Source organism: Scyliorhinus torazame, chromosome 15 (genome assembly GCF_047496885.1).
Source record: "Scyliorhinus torazame isolate Kashiwa2021f chromosome 15, sScyTor2.1, whole genome shotgun sequence".
Lineage (NCBI taxonomy): Eukaryota > Metazoa > Chordata > Chondrichthyes > Carcharhiniformes > Scyliorhinidae > Scyliorhinus > Scyliorhinus torazame.
Window position 1 is genome coordinate 127,935,482 of NC_092721.1, and position 18,790 is coordinate 127,954,271.

Genomic DNA, 18,790 nt, shown 5'->3' on the forward strand with positions numbered 1-18,790 from the left:
GCTCAAATTGTTCACTTTTATATCCTTCCAGGGTTAGTCGGAGGTAGACAGAACTTTTCAAGATTGGAAGTGGCAGTTTTAAGCCCATTTAGGAGTTTGCACAATATACAGTGAGCAATTGTAAGATGAGAAGTTTCATTACGTCTCTTTTTTCAGCAATTCTTCAGTGGGATTTGGCAATTGTAACTCTGGAGCAGAGCAAATTAGGGGAAATTCATAGTGACCTTATTGTATATAACTGTAAGTCAATTGTGCATTAATATCCATGGATAAAAACATTACATCCATTCTTTCACCATAGTTACATCAGGATCTTCCAGGAAATTCTGCACGATCAATTTTTGTGCTGCTGGAGCCAGTGAGCTGTGGAATGCAACAGTAAAATGATTAATAATTTAATCTGTAATGTCAAACTGGATTCTGGATGAAATGATGGAATATCACCTTTTCGGATGTTTTGCTTGTGGCTAGTTATCTCCCTCAGAAGATTAAATAGGTGTAAAGTGTAAAGAGTCCAACATGGAGCAAATTATCCATACCAATGGAAGGAACAAACTTGATGCAATCAAAGGACTATTCTCATTTTGTATTTTAATAATTTCAGAATGGCGAAACAAAATCCTTATTCTTGTAGCCATTGAAGTATTACAAATAGGAATTTAAATAATTTATATTTAGTTCCGATTTGTGGCATGCAATTCCTAGTTTTTCTTCCAAGTCACTCACCACCCTGACTTGGAAATATATTGCCATTCCTTCACTGTCACTGGGGCAACATCCTGGAACCACCCCCTCCCTAACAGCACAGTGTATTCCACCTCAAGGATTGCAGCGGTTCAAGAAGGCAACTCACCACTACCTTCTGAAGGGCAACTAGGGATAGGCAATAAATGCTGGCTTAATCAGCGACGTCCACATCCTGTAAATTAAAAAAAAAAATTGATTTCAAGAATTTATTTGCAGTTGTACTTTTTTTTAAATAGATCATTTCATCCACCTAGCTCCTAGTGGGCTTGAACCCATAATCACAACATTCCTCACAAATGATAATGGAAATATTTACACTCTTAGAGGGTGCTTATTTGTGATATTGGAATTAAGACAAATTAAATGGGCATATGCTTAAAAATTGTCTGCAGTTTTTGTTGATCACAAGTAAATCTGTATTTTGTATCTATACATCTATTAATTTTTTCTCTCCATGTGACATCCACTAACACTGCTAATTTGTGAATTTCAGGAAAAGTGACAAAACATAATTAATAAATCATAATGCAAAGTAATCAAAATAGCATTGCATTGATTCATTGCATTGATTCAATCATTATGAAATTGTAAGCTTAATTGTAAATGGGCACAAATGGTCAATGCAGTAAAGAAAACACCAGCATAAAGTTCAGAATCCCATTCAGTAGAAACAGAATTCTACATAGTCACTCTCGCATTAATCACTGTCCTACCCAATACCCACCTTTCAGTAGGAAACACTTAAAATTAAATGGAATTTGCTAGCAGCTGAACTCCCCTTTCTCAACTGTAACCTTTCAAAATTAGTTATTTTTATAAATCTTTTAAAATTTGATTTTCCTCAAATATAAACAGGCAAATTCATTGGCAAGTACAGGTTTATAAAGGAGGCATTACCACACAAAAATGGAAGATCCAGAAGAGTAGCATGTGTAATTCTAGGGCAGAATTGCCTCTGATTTGTGCTCACGATGGGAGCAAGAATCTAGAGGCGATTCATTATTCCTTGCCTTGAAGGCGGGGACTGAGAGGGATTCCATCGGGAATCCTGCCATCTGGCCGGCATTTTGAGTGGGGGACCCGATAGCGAGGTCCGATGGCTGGACCACATACCCCCCTTCCCAATCACCCCACAACATTCCCCTGCCCCAACCAAGTGATTTCCTGGGTCACCGCTCTTCTCCCCCACCACACTACGATGGTGACCCGATCCCCACCAGAGACCCTCCATTGCAGAGAGACCCCCACCAGAAACCTCCCATAAGAGAGACCCCACCAGAGACTCCCCCATAAAAGAGACCCCCACCAGAGGCTCCCATTACAGAGATCCCTGCCTGGAAGCTGGAGAGCAGTCGAGAGAGAGACAGTGAAAATTCACTGCTTTAAAACTCACCTGTGCAATATACCTGCTGGCTCAGGCAGAGAAAGAAGCACCTGTAAATTCCGAGAAAGCGAAAACCACATCAGCTGGGTTTAAACTCCATCGGGGGCTGGTTTCTCTGACCCCCGATGCCAAAATCGCGTCCGGCGACGGGGTTGAAAATCCGTTTTGGCGCATAAAATTGGAACCGGCGGCAGTTTTGCGATTCTCCTCCCCCCTGAAAATTGGCGTACTCCCCGTCGAGTATCCACCGCCTCAGGCCATTGCCTGAGGCCCGCCCCACGATGCTCCGTCTCCGACCGGCCTAATTCCCGACGGCGAGATTCTAACATGGTCCCACCATCTGTGATCCTCACGTGGCGGCTGCAGACTCAGTCCGGGACCGCCACAATCGGGGGAGGGCCGATTGGCGGGCAGGGTGGCTTCATTCGGGGCTTGGGGCAATGTGTGCAGGCGGTCAGGGGTGCGCGAGCGGCCGATGCAGGGCACTATTTCGGCGGTACAGGTCCACGGGCTGAGTCTGCCATGCAGCATGGTGCGGCCGCTGGAGTCTGCCGTTGTGTGCATTCGCGGCCTCTGACCCGGAAGTGCGGGGGCCCGTATCGGCAGTTAGAGCTGCGAGCTCTACGACAGCTGCCTGCTAGCTCCCAGCAAAACAGGGAATCTGTGGCCTTCTGACGCCAGCTTTCCTGCCGTAAAAGACCACAGTTTCCTGATGGCGTGGGGACATAGTTCCAAAAACAGAGAATCCAGCCCCAGATTTTAGATCTGCAATGCTTTCCTTCACATCAATGGGAATGGGTTTTACTAGGCTGTGATTGTCAGTGCACACACAGCCAGCTGACTGGATTATTTAAATTCACTTTCCTTCATACCTTGAAAGACCCTCAAGTCCCCAGCTGTGAAACTAACCCCAATGTTTATAAACATCTAGCTATAATTGATAGCTCTTGGACCACATCAAAGGCTGTGCTCTCACTCCTTTTTTCTCTGCCCAAAGCACTTAACTGTCTCTGTCTGGACTGCTCTTTAGCTTTTCGGCAGGGGTCTCTGTAATGGGAGGGGGGGGGGGGGGGTTCTGGTGGGTGTCTCTCTTATGGGGAGTCTCTGGTGGAGGTGTTTGTAATCGGGGTCTCTGTTGGGGGGTCTCTCTTATGGGAGGACTCTGGTGCAGATCTCTGAAATGGGTGTCTGTTAGAGTGGGGTGGGCAGGATTTGCATTGTGGGGGAGGAGGGGGACTGTCCAAGAAATTTTGGAGGCAACTCCCTTGGTCCACTGCAAAATCCACCACGCCAGGGCCATGCTGGGAAATACCTGCACTAATTCGCACCTATGTGAATCCCGGCCCAGAGAATTACACAGTCTTGGAGAATCCAGTGCCTAGCCCGTTAATAGGATGCAAATGGGTCAATTTGACTTTGCATCCTCGATGCCGCCGCCAGCAGGAGACTGGAGCATCGGAACGGGATCAGCACCCCGTTTTTTTGGTCAACGCTGGATTCTCCGTTGCATTGAGAACTCTGCTACTGGCGGTGGAGAATCCAGCCCTTAATCTTTAAAATGAAGTCTATTTAACTATGTAAAGTTAATAATAATTTCCACTAAAACCTCCCCAGCTTACAAAATATATTTTTTTAATGCATTTTCAGAGCATAATACACCCACAGTTACTCTAAACTGGAAATGGATGAGCAGTAGCAATTAAAATTCCTAAAATCATGCCTAAAAGTGAGATTTTCCACAACAGTTTTTATTGAACTCATTTCTCCATAAACAAATATTTCATGGGAGCAGATTCATCATCATATCATTTATTTATTTCACAGACACACCTATTCTCATGTATTGAACAATTATAAATTAAGTGTCCATTATGGATCAAATATTTTTCATATCACATATTTACACCTTAAAACAGCTATGCAATTTAGCTGTTTAATTACAAATTTACTGAAACAGTACCAGTTATGGACTGTATTGCCAATAAGAGTAGGAGATGGTTGATTTTTAAAAAAACACCAACAAACCTTCAAGCAGAATACCTTACTATTTCTAATTTGATAATACAAACCACATACTGGCAAATGAAGTCTAAGTATTACATAGCATAAAAGCAGCAACCAAGATGCACTATGATGGCACAAGTATTTCCGTAATGCTAAAGGTAATTGTGGAGCAATACAGTATAAGATTATCCAACTGAAATTCAAAAATTACCTTTTTTGATGTTTCATGTTGAAGAAGATATTTCAAAATATTGACATGCTTTTACTAAAGATGGAGTCTGTGCTTGTTATGTGTGTCTTTTTCCAAATTTGCACAAGTAAATCATGAAAATGGAACAATCAGCCAGCTCAAATGCTTTTCCACCTTCTTACCTAATCTTTTTCAAGACTTAAAAGTTGATTGTGAATCTTAAGCTGAATTTATATTGCAGCTATTGGTCTCAGACTGATTGTGAAGTGAATGTGCAGGCGGTAGGGTAGTTATGAAAATGAAAATTGCTTATTGTCATAAGTAGGCTTCAAATGAAGTTACTGTGAAAAGCCCCTAGTTGCCAATTGCTCACCCCTTTAGGCAATAATGAGGTTAGTCACAAAGAAGCACAAGGTATTTGTGCATTGGGAATGTCCATGTATTTTTAAGATGCTACTTTACACTAGGCTGAAGTCATAATGCAGCAAAATGTGATTAAACCAATACAAATCGGTGGTGCTTCAGTATGTTTCAGAGCCAGATCAGGATCTGACTCCTGAGCTGTACTGCCACTTCTGCATCAATGAGTTTTCACATCAACAAAAACCAAGAACATACCTGTATCCTTTGTGTTCTCATGGGCCAAACATATTGAGAAATTGTCATAGATTTGCTTAAGTGAACTTATCATTCCATACTTAATTGAGAACAAGGGGCACTCCAATCACATGCATTCAACTTGAGTCAAATCCCACTGTTACCAGTATATTCTAAAAATCACTTATATTCTATTAGTATCCAAATCTTAACATACATCCTCTACCCAGCCTAATGAAGCTCTCCAAAATAATTGGTGCTACGATTAGCCACTTCTACTATCAGCATATCAGAACGCTACTTCATACAAGTGGTGCAAAAATAAATTTAATTTACTTTACTGTATTTCACTTTAAATAAAGCTTACTTTTTATCGACTTTACTAAACTGGGTGAACTGTAGTCGACAAATTGCTAATATTAAATTATAGTGTTTTTATTATTAATACCAGATAACTCAGAAAATTAGCCTTTATACATCATGTTGCTTTGTGCATATATCTGTCTTGGTGCTCTTCCACGTGATCACCATAATTGGTGCTCTTTCATTCTTCACAACTCTTCTCAGAACCAGCTCCAACAGAACTATCATCTTCATATTTTCTCTCTATGCTGTCTTCAGAAGATTTACTGCAACAATCATATGCTTTTCCACCAGATCCTTGACGGGTTCGGCAGCGTGCTCCAGGTTGGTACAACTGCATAGCTGGACGGTCCTGTACAACCAAAACCAGAAAAAGTGGTACAGTGCAAAACCCATGTGGCTGTATTGAGATACATGTTTATAAGCACTGCATATTGCAATTCTTTACAGTGTAACAATGTAATCTCAAGGATAGGAACATGAGAAACTCCATAAGATATTTTTTTCCTGCACATTATTATTTTGTAAATAAACTGAACTACTAACATAGCCATCAAGATTATAATTTGTTGAAGTCATCTGTTGAGCTGAAGACTAAATTACTAGTTAATCTATGAAAAGAACAGGAAAGCGGTTTATTTTTCGATTTAAATTTTCAACGATTTTGCAGCTGTGAAGCTCTGTATGTACTACCTCTCCATTCCATGGTTTCAACTACTGTATGGGGTCACTAATTATGGTAACATTTCACTCTATAAAAAAATAGGGCAAATGAGGGAATGAATGACTAATTAAATGTTCACTAATATTGCCAACGGCAAGTACACTTGGGATTTTTCTTCGCCAAAAGTGTTGTCATAAAATTCCTAACCTGACTCACTCATTTTAAATTGAATTTTACAGTGAAGTCTCTTTTTACAGGACATAATTTTATAAGATGAGAATTAATTTTAGACAAATGCTGAAGATTTTTGCATTGCTTCCTATGGCTAAGAAGTTCAACGTTCAAAACATGCCATTAGATAGATAGCATGACTTCTAAGCACCACAAGTTGTAAAATAAACTGTTTCTTAATATACTGTAAATGACAACAAAATTGCTGAAATCTCAGAATTGATCAGATTCATAAGGAAAAAGTATAATTAAATGAATGCAAAGATTTATTTTTATTTGACTTTGATGCCACATGTTAATATTTGTATGAGCAATTCTAATGTTTGGTGACTTATATGTATTAGATCAGACTAATAGTAGAAATTTGAAGTGGTAGGGAATTTTCCTGAAAAGAAAAACTGCCACTAGAAATGGGTTGGGGAAGGAGTTCGATCTGCTGGTGTGACATCAGGGTTATCCTCCAGTGTGATCTGAACCCATTTTCCTGGATCATGTTCAATTATATATTAAACAGCATTCTCCCAGTGGCATTGCCACTCTTTGGTGCAGGTTATGAGGAGGAAAATGACACCATGCAGTTGTAGAAAACTCACTGCAGCACCTAAAAATGGACTGGCTAGCTTTACAAAGGGAAACTGACCCTTATGATATTGAATGTGCCCAACACCCAAGGTGGAATTCAGAGGACACATTTGCGAAGTTCTGCTTCCTAAGAGTCAAGGAAAATCCTTCTTTCTGTCTCCTGCCTCCACAGCATTCCTAAAGAGGAAACTTACATTTATATAATGCCTTCCATGACCACAGGTTGTCTCAAAGTGCTTTACACTCAATAAAGTATTTATTTTTAAGTGTAGTCATTGTTGCCATGTTGGAAATGTGGCAGCCCTGCCAGGAAATGCCTTTAAACATCTGCAAGTACGAGCCTTCCTGAAAAAACAGCCTTTCCGACGCTGCCGCCACTGAGGATACAGGACAGGGTGGTCTCCGGCACCTGGGTGGGGGAGGGGAAGGTGTCGGATATCTACCAGGAACTACAGGAGGCAGAGGATACCCGGTTGAGGAGCTCAAGGGCAAGTGGGAGGAGGAGCTAGGTGAGGAGTTGGAAGCGGGTCTGTGGGCAGAGGTCCTGGGCAGGGTTTAGTCTTCCTCATGTGCCAGGCTCAGTCTAATTCAATTTAAGGTGGTCCACCGGGCACACATGACGGCAGCGAGAATGAGCAAGTTTTTTGGTGTAGAAGACAGGTGTACGAGGTGCAAGGGCAGCCCAGCAAACCATGTCCACATGTTTTGGGCATGCCCGGAGCTTAGAGAGTTCTGGCAGGGGTTCGCGAGGACAATGTCCAAGGGTCTTAACACACGGGTGGTGCCGAGTCCAGAGATAGCGATCTTTGGAGTATCAGAAGACCTGGGAGTTCAGGGGGCGAAAGAGGCCGACGTCTTGGCCTTTGCCTCCCTAGTAGCCCGGACACGGATTTTATTAATGTGGAGGGACTCGAAGCCCCCGAGTGTAGAGACTTGGGTTAACGACATGTCTGGGTTTCTCAGCCTCGAGAAAATAAAGTTTGCCTTAAGAGGGTCTAATCTAGGGTTCTCTCGGAGGTGGCAGCCGTTCGTCGACTTTCTCGGGGAAAATTAAAATGTCAGCAGCGGCAGCAATCCGTAGGGGGGGGGGGGGGCGGGTGAGTGCTTCATTGGGATGGTGTGGGAAGACTGAGTCACGTGGGGTAATGTCTATTTAATTGTTATTGTATATTCTCTTTTTGCACTATGTTAATGTTCATTCTATTTTGTTTTGTTATTATTGTTACTACTGTTTTATTATGAAAAATTCTGCAAAACCATAATAAAAAATTTAAAAAAAAAAAGGAAATGTGGCAGCCAATTTGTGCACTGCAGGCTCCCACAAAGTGCTGAATGATAATAGCCTGATAATCTACTTTTTTTGTGATGGTAACGGATACTGGGATAACATTTGGGTTTTTTTTCAAACTAGTGTCATACGACCTTTTACGTCCACCTGAACTGGGCAGAGCAGGCCTCAGTTCAATTTCTCATCCGAAAGATGGTCTTCTTCCTTGTATTCTACATTGGTGGTACCAGTGTTAACTGAGGAAAACAGCTAGTGTCAGAACAGGCAATGGGTAGACAGGCAGCCAGTAGCTGTAGTAGTGGGGCAATGAAGACCTTTGTGGTTGATCTGAATTCTGTGAGAAGCCTCCTTGCTCTAATTTCTTTAACTCTCCTTACCAGGAGAAGTTACTTTCATATGTCTAATTCAGAGAAAATCTTCCTGCAAATCTTATCTCAATGCCCCATGGTTGCATCCCTAATTTGGTAACATTTTACATAATGACTTAAAATATCATTAATACATGCATTGACAGCTTTTCTGACTGCCTTAAAAATATTCAATGATGAATTGGAAAAATACTTTTTGGAAGTCTCTTTTCCCCTCCTCAGGAATTTTTTTATCAGTTCTTGGCATCAATCCAAAATGCCTCATTCCTGGTAACCACCTCACCTTGTGCAACAAACTACTCGCCATTATGTTAATGTAGTGTGGCTGCTTGGGGTGGGGAATTTGCTATAGATACAGGGCTGATGGAACGCTCTGCAGCTCTAGGGTCTGCCCACCTTTCTCCAGCATCTTTTCGGGTCATGGACCCTTTTCCACTTTGACAGATTTTTCACGTTTCTCTCCTCCACTTGCTAATCTGGTGCAACTATTGACTCTTTCACTTTACTCCCGTTTTGTGTCTTTTCTTGTCCCATTAACATCCTCTTTAGCCTTGTGCCACCTACCTTTCTGTAATGTTATCAACTCCTGCTCTCCAGACTATCAAATACATTTCCTTTACCTTGGCCAAAATTCTCTGGTTGTTGCAATTCAATTTTCCTGCTGGCAGCATAGCCACGCCAGCAGATTTCGCCGTGGTGCAGGGTGGTTACAATGGAAATCCTATTGACAATTGGCGGGGAGATAGAATCCCACTGCCAACGAACGGCAGGTGGCCGAGAAACACGCGGCTGGCGGACAAGAAAATCCTGCTCCCCCTTCTATTTCTCTAACTTTGCACTTAGTTCAAAACTATTCATCTCCAAAATCTTGCAGTTCTGATCAAAAGTCACTGACCTAAAAAGTTAACTATTTTTCTCTCCAGATGCTGCTTGATCTGCTCTGTTTTGTGTTTTTATCTTTGATTTGGTCTTCAAATTTTCTCCTTCCTAGATCAATGTTAATCTTAATTTCTCCTGTTTGTGAAGTGCCTTATGACATTTTATGTGTTAAAAGTGTCATCTAAATGTATTCTTCATTGAAAAAGGAGGAAAGAACTTCCGGTGACGACCATGGAGTGAACGGTCGCACATTTGGCAGCTCCCGCTCATGATAATCTTTGTGTAGCTTTTAAGCCGGATTGTTGCAGGAAATTTGTAGAGAAAGGGTGTAGAAGCGGAACAGAAGAAAGGGGCCCCAGTTTATGGAGCTGTGGCCCAGAAGTCATCGTAAAAGAACAAACAAGGCGGTGGTGGCGAGTGAGGAGCGGACAGTCCGCGTGTGTGGAGATGGCGGACGAACAGGGTCGGACCCCGTCAGCTCAGTGGTCTTCTTAAATGAGAAGCTCACCCAACAACAGAAGGAGAGTGCGGAGGACCTGGCCCGGACGGTGGACTCGATCAAGGCAGTGGTTGACTGCTTGGAGACGAAACTGGCAGCCCATGGTCAGGCGATCCAGAGGTTGGAGGAGCTGGCGGGAGAACATGAGGACCAGTCCACCTCGATGGCAGCAGAGATTGGGATGCTGCGTGACCAGCAGAAGAGGCTGCTGGAGAAAGTGGAGGATCTGGAAAATTGTTCTCGGAGGCAGAACATTCAGATTGTGGGTCTGCCGGAGGGAATCGAAGGATCAGACGCTGGTGCATATGTGGGGGAAGCTGCTGGAGAAGCTGCTTGGGGAGGCGCGTTTGATCGACTGCTGGAGGTGGTTAGGGCCACAGGGCACTGATGCGCAAGCCTCGGGGGGGGGGGGGGGGGAGAGATGAGCCACTGAGGGTGATGGTGGTGCGATTAAATCGGTTCCTGGACAAGGAACGTATTATGAGGTGGGCCAGGTAGACGAGGTGATGTACGTGGGAGTATGTTGAGATCCAGGTGTATCAGGACCTTGGAGCAGAGCTCGCAAAGAGGAGGGCGAGCTTTAATAAGGTCAAGTCGGTCATGTACAAAAAGGGCATAAAGTTCGGGCTACTGTACCCGGCCCACCTATGGGTGACCTATGGGCGCCGGGAGTGGTACTTTGGCTGTCGGAGGAGACAGCCGACTTTATGAAGGAGAATAGACTGACAGGAAAAGGAGGATCTTGAACTTTGACTGAGGAGAACTGAACTATGTTTTGTAAAACTTTGGATCTGTGCTGTTTGGACTTGTTTCGGGAGTTTTGCTTGTTTTTTGCCAGTTTTATTTCGGTTCGGTTTGGGGTTAGGCTGGTATATAATGATTTGTAAAGGGAGGAGGGATGGGCCTTTGTGCTCGGACCTTGGGAGGGATTGTTTGTTTGTTTTTGCTTCTTGCCTTTGTTTCAACTTTGCACTAAGAGCGGAGGTGGGGGGGGGGGGGGGGGGAGAACCAGTGGGGGGTTAGATGCTAGGCGCCATGGGCGGCGGCTGCCGGGCTAGCTGGGGGCTAGTTCACAGAAGCAAAGTGGGGGGTGAGCTGAAGACCGAGGGGGGCGGGAACTAGACTGCTGATGGGTAGGGGACTTTCAAAGTGGGGTTGGAGGAGGGTTGATGACGGTGGTTGTCCAAGGGCTGGCCGGGGGAGGTGCATGACATGGGCCGCATACTGACCTAGGGGAGGTTATGGTTGATCGGCGGGGGCTGGGGGGGGGGGGGGGGGTGCGCCTCCCGACCAGGCTGGTCACGTGGAACGCTCGGGGACTGAATGGGCCAGTCAAAAGAGCCCGTGTGTTCGCGCACTTGAGGCAACTGAAGGCAGACGTGGCCATGTTGCAGGAGACACATTTGAAGGTGGGGATCAGATTAGGTTGAGGAAGGGATGGGTTCGGCAGGTGTTTCATTCGGGATTAGACTTCAAGACGAGAGTGGCAATCCTGGCCATTTAACTGGTGGCGTTCGAGGTGGGGAAGATAGAGGCGGACCCGGGAGTAGATATGTTATGGTTAGTGGGAGGAGTGGCCGTGGTATTGGTAAATATATATCCCCCAAACTGGGATGATGTTGAGTTTATCAGGCGAGTGCTAGGGAAGATCCTAGACCTGGATTCATATCGACTGATTATGGGGGAAGATTTCAACAAGGTCCTGGATCCGAGGCTGGATCGGACGAGTTCCAGGTCTGGGAAGGTATCAGCTACAGCAAAGGAGCTGCGGGGGTTTATGGAGCGCATGGAGGGGGTGGATCCATGGAGATTTGGGAGGCCAAGGAGTAAGGAGTTCTCATAGGGGCTGGTATAGCACAGTGGGCTAAACAGATGGCTTGTAATGCAGAACAAGGCCAGCAGCGCGGGTTCAATTCCCTACCGGCCTCTCCGAACAGGTGCCGGAATGTGGCAACTAGGGGCTTTTCACAGTAACTTCATTGAAGCCTACTTGTGACAATAAGCTATTATTATTATTATTATATCCTACTCCCAGGTACACAAGGTATATTCCCGGATAGATTTCTTTGTGTTGGACAAAACGCTGATGACTGAGCTGGTGAATGCTGAATATTCAGCAATTGTGGTGTCAGATCACGCCCCGCACTGGCTGGACCTGCAAGTCAACAAAAGAAAGGCTCAGCAGCCGCAATGAAGGTTAGATGTGGGGCTGTTAGCAGAGGAGGAGATGTGCGAGCGGGGGAGGGAGGCCATTCGGGGATATATAAAGATCAACGACACAGGCGAGCTTTCGGCGGGGGTGGTGTGGGAGGCACTGAAGGTGGTTATTAGGGGGGAACTCATCTCAATTCGGGCACATAAGGAGCAGACTGAGCGGGCGGGGTTGGACAGGCTGGTAGGCGAAATTTTACAGGGGGGCAGGAGGTATACGGAGTCTCCGGATGACGGGCTTCTGAAGGAGCATCAGAGACTGCAGCTGGAATTTGGGCTCCTGTCCACAGGTAAGGCGGAGGGACAGCTGAGGAGGATAAAGGGGGCGGTGTATGAATATGGGGAAAAAGCCAGCAGGATGTTGGCACACCAGCTGAGGAAACAATAGGCGGCGAGAGAGATTGGGAAAGTAAAAGATACAAAGGGAAGTTGGTTTTGAATCCGGTGGGGGTGAATGATGTGTTTCGGGAGTTTAACAGTAGATTATATAAATTGGAATCCACAGCCAGGGAGGAGGGTAAGAAGCCTTTCCTGGGGGGACTGGAGTTCCCGAGGATAGATGAGGAGTTGGTGGAAGGTTTGGGAGCCCCAATTGAGCTTGGGGAGGTAATAGATGGGTTGGGGGGGCGATGCACTCGGGTAAGGCCCCGGGACCTGACGGATACCTGGTTGAGTTCGAGAAAAAGTTTTCCGGGTTGCTAGGGCCACCCCTGGTAAAGGCTTTTAATGAGTCCAAGGAGCTGGGAGTTCTCCCCCAACTTTATCGCAGGACTCGATCTCCCTTATTTTGAAGTGGAGTAAGGATCCGTATCGACTGATCTCCTTATTGTCAAAGATTCTGGCCATGCGCATAGAGAATTGTGTCCCGGAGGTAATAGAGAGGGCCAGACAGGATTTGTGAAGCGACGACACCTGACGTCCAATATTATATGGCTCCTAAATGTGATAATGATGCCTGCGGAGGGGCGCGAGGTCGAGGTGGTGGTCGCCATGGATGCAGAGAAGGCCTTTGATCGGGTGGAGTGGAGGTACCTGTGGGATGTCCTGGGAAGTTTTGGGTTTGGTGAGGGATTCGTGGATTGGATCCGGTTGCTATATCAGGCACCGGTGGTGAATGTAAGAACCAACCGGGTCCGGTCTGTGCACGGGGACAAGGCAGGGATGCCCACTCTCCCCACTACTGTTTGCCCTGGCCATAGAGCCTTTGGCAATGGCGCTGAGGGCATCAAACATTTGGCAGGGGATAGTGTGGGGGGGGGGGGGGGGGGGGGGGGGAGAGAGCATAGGGTCTCGCTCTATGCGGACGATTTGCTCCTGTATATAACAGACCCGTTGGGGAGGATTGCAGGAATTATGGGAATACTGGAGGAATTTGGCCGGTTCTCAGGTTACAAACTAAACATGAGCAAGAGCGAGTTCTTCGCGATCCAAGCAAGGGGGCAGGAAAGGAGACTGAGGGAGATGCTGTTCAAAGTGGTGGGAAGGAGTTTTAGGTATCTAGGGATTCAGGTGGCAAGGGACTGGGGTCAGCTTCATAAATTAAATTTGGGCAGGGTAATTGAGCAAATGAAAGGGGACTTCCGCAGGTGGGACGTGCTCCCACTGTCATTGGCGGGGAGGGTACAGACTGTGAAAATGACAGTCCTCCAGAGATTGCGGTTTGTGTTTCAGTGTCTCCCAATCTTTATCTCCAAGGCATTTTTTAGGAAAATGAGCATGGTGTTCTTGGGGTTTTATATGGGCTGGAAAAGCCCCGAGGGTTAAGAAGGCCCTTCGTGAGGGGGGGTCGTGGGGAGGTGGGCTTGGCCCTTCCAAACTTCATTAATTACTATTGGGCGGCTAATATTTCAATGGTTAGGAAGTGGGTAGTGGGGGAGCGGTCAGTGTGGGAGCAGAGGGGTCAGTGTGGGAGCGGGTAGAGGCGGCATCCTGTAAGGGTACGAGTCTGGAGGCTCTGTTAATGGCACCTCTGCCGTTCTCGGCGGCTCGGTACTCCACAAGCCCAGTGATAGTGGCAAGCCTGAGAGTGTGGGGGCAATGGAGGCAGCATATGAGACTGGAGGGGGCGTCGGGTGTGGTCACCGATCTGTGACAATCACCGGCTCGCTCCGGGGAGGCTGGAGGCAGCAGGCAGGGATTGAGAGATTTGGGGATCTCTTCATTGGGGAGGGGTTCCCGGGCCTGGAGGAGCTAGAGGAGGAGTTTGAGTCGCCGGGTGGGAACGGATTTCGGTACCTGCAGGTACGGGACTTTGTCCGGAGGCAGGTTCCAAGCTTCCCTCGCCTCCATCTAAGGGGACTACAGGATAAGGTGATGTTAAAAATAGGGGTTGGGGAGGGTCTCGGAAATATATAAGGAATTGATGGAGTGGGAAGGGGAGGTGAAGAGGAAGTGGGAGGACGAGTTGGGGGGGGGGGTGGTGTTGGAAGTCGGGCTATGGAAGAAGGCCCTGTAAAGAGTCAATGCATCCTCGTTGTGTGCCAGGCTCAGCCTGATCCAGTTCAAGATGGTCCACAGGGCTCATATGACTGTGGTCCGGATGAGTAGGTTTTTTGAGGAGGTGGAGGACAGGTGCGAGGTGCGGGGAAGTCCGGCGAATCATGTACATATGTTCTGGGCGGTGTGCGAAGCTGAGGGACTTTGGCAGGGATTCTCAGATGTCATGGCAGAGGTCCTGGAAGGGAGGGTGACTCCGAGTCCAGAGGTGGCAATATTTGGAGTATCGGAAGATCCGGGAGCCCAGGGGACGAGAAAGGCTGACGTTTTGGCCTTTGCCTCCCTGGTGGCCCCGAGACGGATTTTCCTGGGATAGAGGGACTCAGAGCTTCCAAAGTCAGGGGTGTGGGTCAGTGACATGGCAGAGTTTCTCAGGCTAGAGAAGATTAAGTTTGCCTTAAGAGGTCCATTACAGGGGTTCACTCGGAGGTGGCAGCCATTCATCGACTTCTTTAAGGAAAACTGACTGTCAGCAGAAGGGGGGGGGGGGGGGGAAATGGGGGGAAGGGGAGGCATGGAAGTGGAGAATAAGGACAGGGAATCTAATATATGGGTCGCTAGGAGTTAGGGCGGGGGGGAAGTTGGGTATGTTACTGTGGGGTTTTTGCGTGTGTCGGACTGCTCTGCTAGTTAGAGTGTTGATATGTTAAAATGTTAAAATAATAAATGCCTCAATAAAATGTTTCTAAATAAAAAAGAAAAAGGAGGAAAGTAACTAGAATAATTAACAAGTTTTATTCTTGACCTCTGCTGCTTATTCTGTTCATAGAAGATATCGGAGAGGGAGTTTCTGATCGTATTATAACACTTTTTGATCATACAAAGTTGTGTAGTCAAGTGACAAGCTAAAGAATGACCTTGTCCAATTCGTTGTTGAGAGGTGAAATAAGCTAAGTCAAATTGACTTGAATGTGGATAAATGTGAGGTAATGTACAATGACACAGGAAACACTGGTGCGCAATGTATAGATGTCCCTTAACAAAGAAAATGATTTGGGTGTGATTATTAACCATTTACAGGAAATTTAAAAAAAGCAAAACTCTCATTAGAACTTTAATCCTTTATTTGAGTGTATTTTTAATACCACTAATTCTATTTTAAATACTTAAGTAATATTTATTTTTAGCCACCTTTTTTCAAAATTGACCAGCTTTACAGTTTTTCATCAGAACTCATTCTTCTGACATCAGGGGTATTAGCCTGGTGACTCTTTTCTGCACTGCCTCAGGGCTAGAATATCAACTATGAACAAATCTGATCACAGCACTCAAGGTGCAACTTTCCCATAACATTTTACAATTTTAGCATGCACCCTCTGAATCTCTTTGTTATGCTAATTGCTTCTCTAGTTATTCAACAAATTAAGAGCCAAGTCTATTACTTCTTGATCTCTATTAACTTCACCATTAGTTAACACCAAATAATATGTAGATTGTCCACGTGTACTATATTTCACACTTAAATCCATACTGAATTTCACCTGTTACTGATGTGTTTTTAATTATTTTATTTTATACAATTTTATATTGTAGGTCTTTGGATGCAAACACCACAATGAATAGACTGGAAATTAATAACCAGAATTCATCAGATGGATAAAAATGAACTGGAATGATTGGGACATCATTCTAATTCTTGCCTTGTCACACTGACAGCAGCTGTGTGCATATTTTAGAGGTGAGAAAGCCAGTAGGAGAAAAAGCTGGCATCCACGATACCTATCTATTTGGAGTGCATGAAATCGGGAGTGGGAAGTTCCCACAAGGGAAAAGAAGAAATATTAAAGGCTTGAAAGGACAGAAAGAAAACACAATTAAAGTATATGGAGAAAAACAAACAGAGTACAATCTGTGGGAACAAGAGAGGAGTGAAAGAAAGTGAGAGGCTGAATGGCAGAACTGGGATAGGGACACAGCAAGAAAGAGCCCAGTTTGCAAGAAAAGAACGAGACAGCTACTCGTGAATGCTCGGGATATTGAGCTGAGTTTGGCCAAATCATAGAGTCTGCAGAAAAAAAGTACCTATAGAAAGTGAGCAGCAGTGTTAAGAGAGAAGGGTATTATTCTTTAGAGGGACCAAAGAAGCCAGCTGAAAGCATTTAAGTCCCAGAAACTCTGCATAGAAGCAAAATGACATACAAAAGTTGAGAAAAATGGTAAGCAAAAGTAAAAAGAAAATGAAATGAAATTGCATGAGGCAGGATACAACCATGCAATCAATTTGGGATGGCTGCCTCACCAATAGTTGACTCAGATAATTTTTGGGGGGTTGGGGAAGAGAGAGAAAACAGCCGAGGGCAAGTATTTGCCAGTGGTGGCTTGCAGCAGCACTGTGCAATTACGCTCTACATAAAAGTGTGAAAACGAAATTAATTTGTTGTGGCAGCCAGCCATCCTTTTAAGGCTAGTAATTAATAACCTTGAACAGAACAGGCACCGCCATTATTCTGCTCCAAGCAGCCAGATTTTGAATAGGGATTCTCAAAACAGGTATTAGGCTCCTGATTTGCATTTTTTAAATAATAATCTTTATTGTCACAAATAGGCTTACATTACACTGCAATGAAGTTACTGTGAAAATCCCCCAGTTGTCACACTACTTTTAAATGAGCGTAGCATTTGTTTCAGGCAGGGATACCAACAAACAATACGGTGGCACCCTTAACGCAGGCATACACTGTGTGTGGGCTGGCGCATCTTGAAAATGGTCGTTCTGCACACATTGTTCACCCAAGAAATAGGTACAAAGATTATTTTTCCACCTATGGGTCACAAATACAATATGTTGGGGCACTCCACTCAGCAAATCCTCTACTCTTACATAAATCCCCTTTATGTACCTGCTTTTCTTATACTTCGCACAATTTATTTATCCTTAAATATCGGGCGTGATCTTCCGGAAAAATTTCCAAGTGTTATGGCAAGTGGGAATTGCTGCAAGTTTCCCGGCGCCTCATGGGCTTCTCGCTGCAAATAACACCTCGCCAGCTGATTCGCTGGGAACGCGCTCACCAGCTCCCCCACTAACAAGGTCGAGCAGCACTTAAACTGCACTTGCTCAGCCAACCCCAGCCAGCTCGCAATAATGGCGTTAAGGAAACCAGCCCCAAGATTCGGGGACGATGACCAGGGGAGGCTCCTGGATGCGGTGGAGACCAGGAGGGATGTTCCGCCGGGGGCCCCGGAGGGTGAGCTACAAGGCAGCCAGTGCTGCCAGGGATGAGGTGGCGACAGCCCTTAGTCCCAACAGTATGACCAAAAGGACTGGCCAGCAGTGCAGGAAAAAGGTCAACTATCTACACCGGCAGCACGAGTAGGGAAACACCAACGGCTCCCCCCCACCCCCCAGGGAGCATCCACCCCCAACTCTCCAAGTGACCCCCAGTCCTCCCTCCCCCTTCTCCCCCAACTCTTCCTTCACACCCCCTCTCCCACCACTGAAACACGTGTGTGGCAACGATGCTCTCTCTGTGTCTCCTCAGGAAAAGCTCTCCCACAATCGACGGGAGAGGGCCCAGACTGGCGGAAGGGCGCCGGACTTGAGAATCCTTACTTCCTTCGAGGAGCGGGCCCTGGAGGGCGGTCACCAACGCGGAGGCTGGTGGACGCCGCAGAGGTGAGGAACCACCGGGCTCCACCGAGAGGACCTGTCAAACTTGAGTAGTGGTTGTCTTACTGACTGACCCGTCCCTCACACTGACCCCATGTCCATTCTCTTGCTGGTCCACCAGCCGACGGCACCGCCCATCCTGACTCAGAGGAGAACACCTCGGAGGAGAGCTCTGAGGATGCCACCAAAATAGTCACAGCTGTCATCCCCACCCTCCACCAGCGCAGATACACACATCTCGGTGGGACATGTTGGTGATCAGGCTCCTGGGGCACAATCTGGTGAGCACCACACTGCTGCTGATGTACATCAGGTGGAGGCAGGAACCCCCAGGCGAGAGAACAGTTGGAGGTCAGCTGGGTCCCAGCCTGATGCTGAGCCTCGGGAAGTGGGTTACCTGGAGCTGATGGAGATGATAGGGAGGGACATTCAGAGGGAGATGTCAGCATCACTCCAGCAGATCCATAGCCCCTTGGAGGATTCCCAGAGACTACGGTGCAGAAGTAGATGCCAGCAATGAGTGGCACCGAGGCCAACACTGCTAGGGTGGCGACCACAGTGGAGAGGCTGGTGCACAATGTCAGCACCATGGTGTCCAAGGTGTCGCGCAGTCAGTGACGGGCATGGCTGAGAATGTCTGACTCGCTGCGGGATGTCAGTCACTGAGGAGCCTTGCT

At 46.1% G+C, this 18,790-nt stretch overlaps 1 protein-coding gene across 8 annotated transcripts in view; it reads right to left on the reverse strand.

Moving 5' to 3' along the window:
• Positions 1–590: 590 nt before the first annotated feature.
• Positions 591–18,790, reverse strand: part of upf3a (UPF3A regulator of nonsense mediated mRNA decay) — a 160,110-nt gene continuing 141,910 nt past the window's right edge. For 7 of the 8 annotated variants that reach the window (XM_072476721.1, XM_072476719.1, XM_072476718.1 and 4 more), the window contains one exon: positions 3,864–5,637. In XM_072476721.1, coding sequence (XP_072332822.1) covers positions 5,467–5,637 — 171 coding nt within the window. In that variant the 3' untranslated portion in view covers positions 3,864–5,466. Of the gene's footprint in view, positions 920–3,863; positions 5,638–18,790 lie in introns of those variants that run through there. The other variant, XM_072476724.1, reaches the window with a different exon arrangement.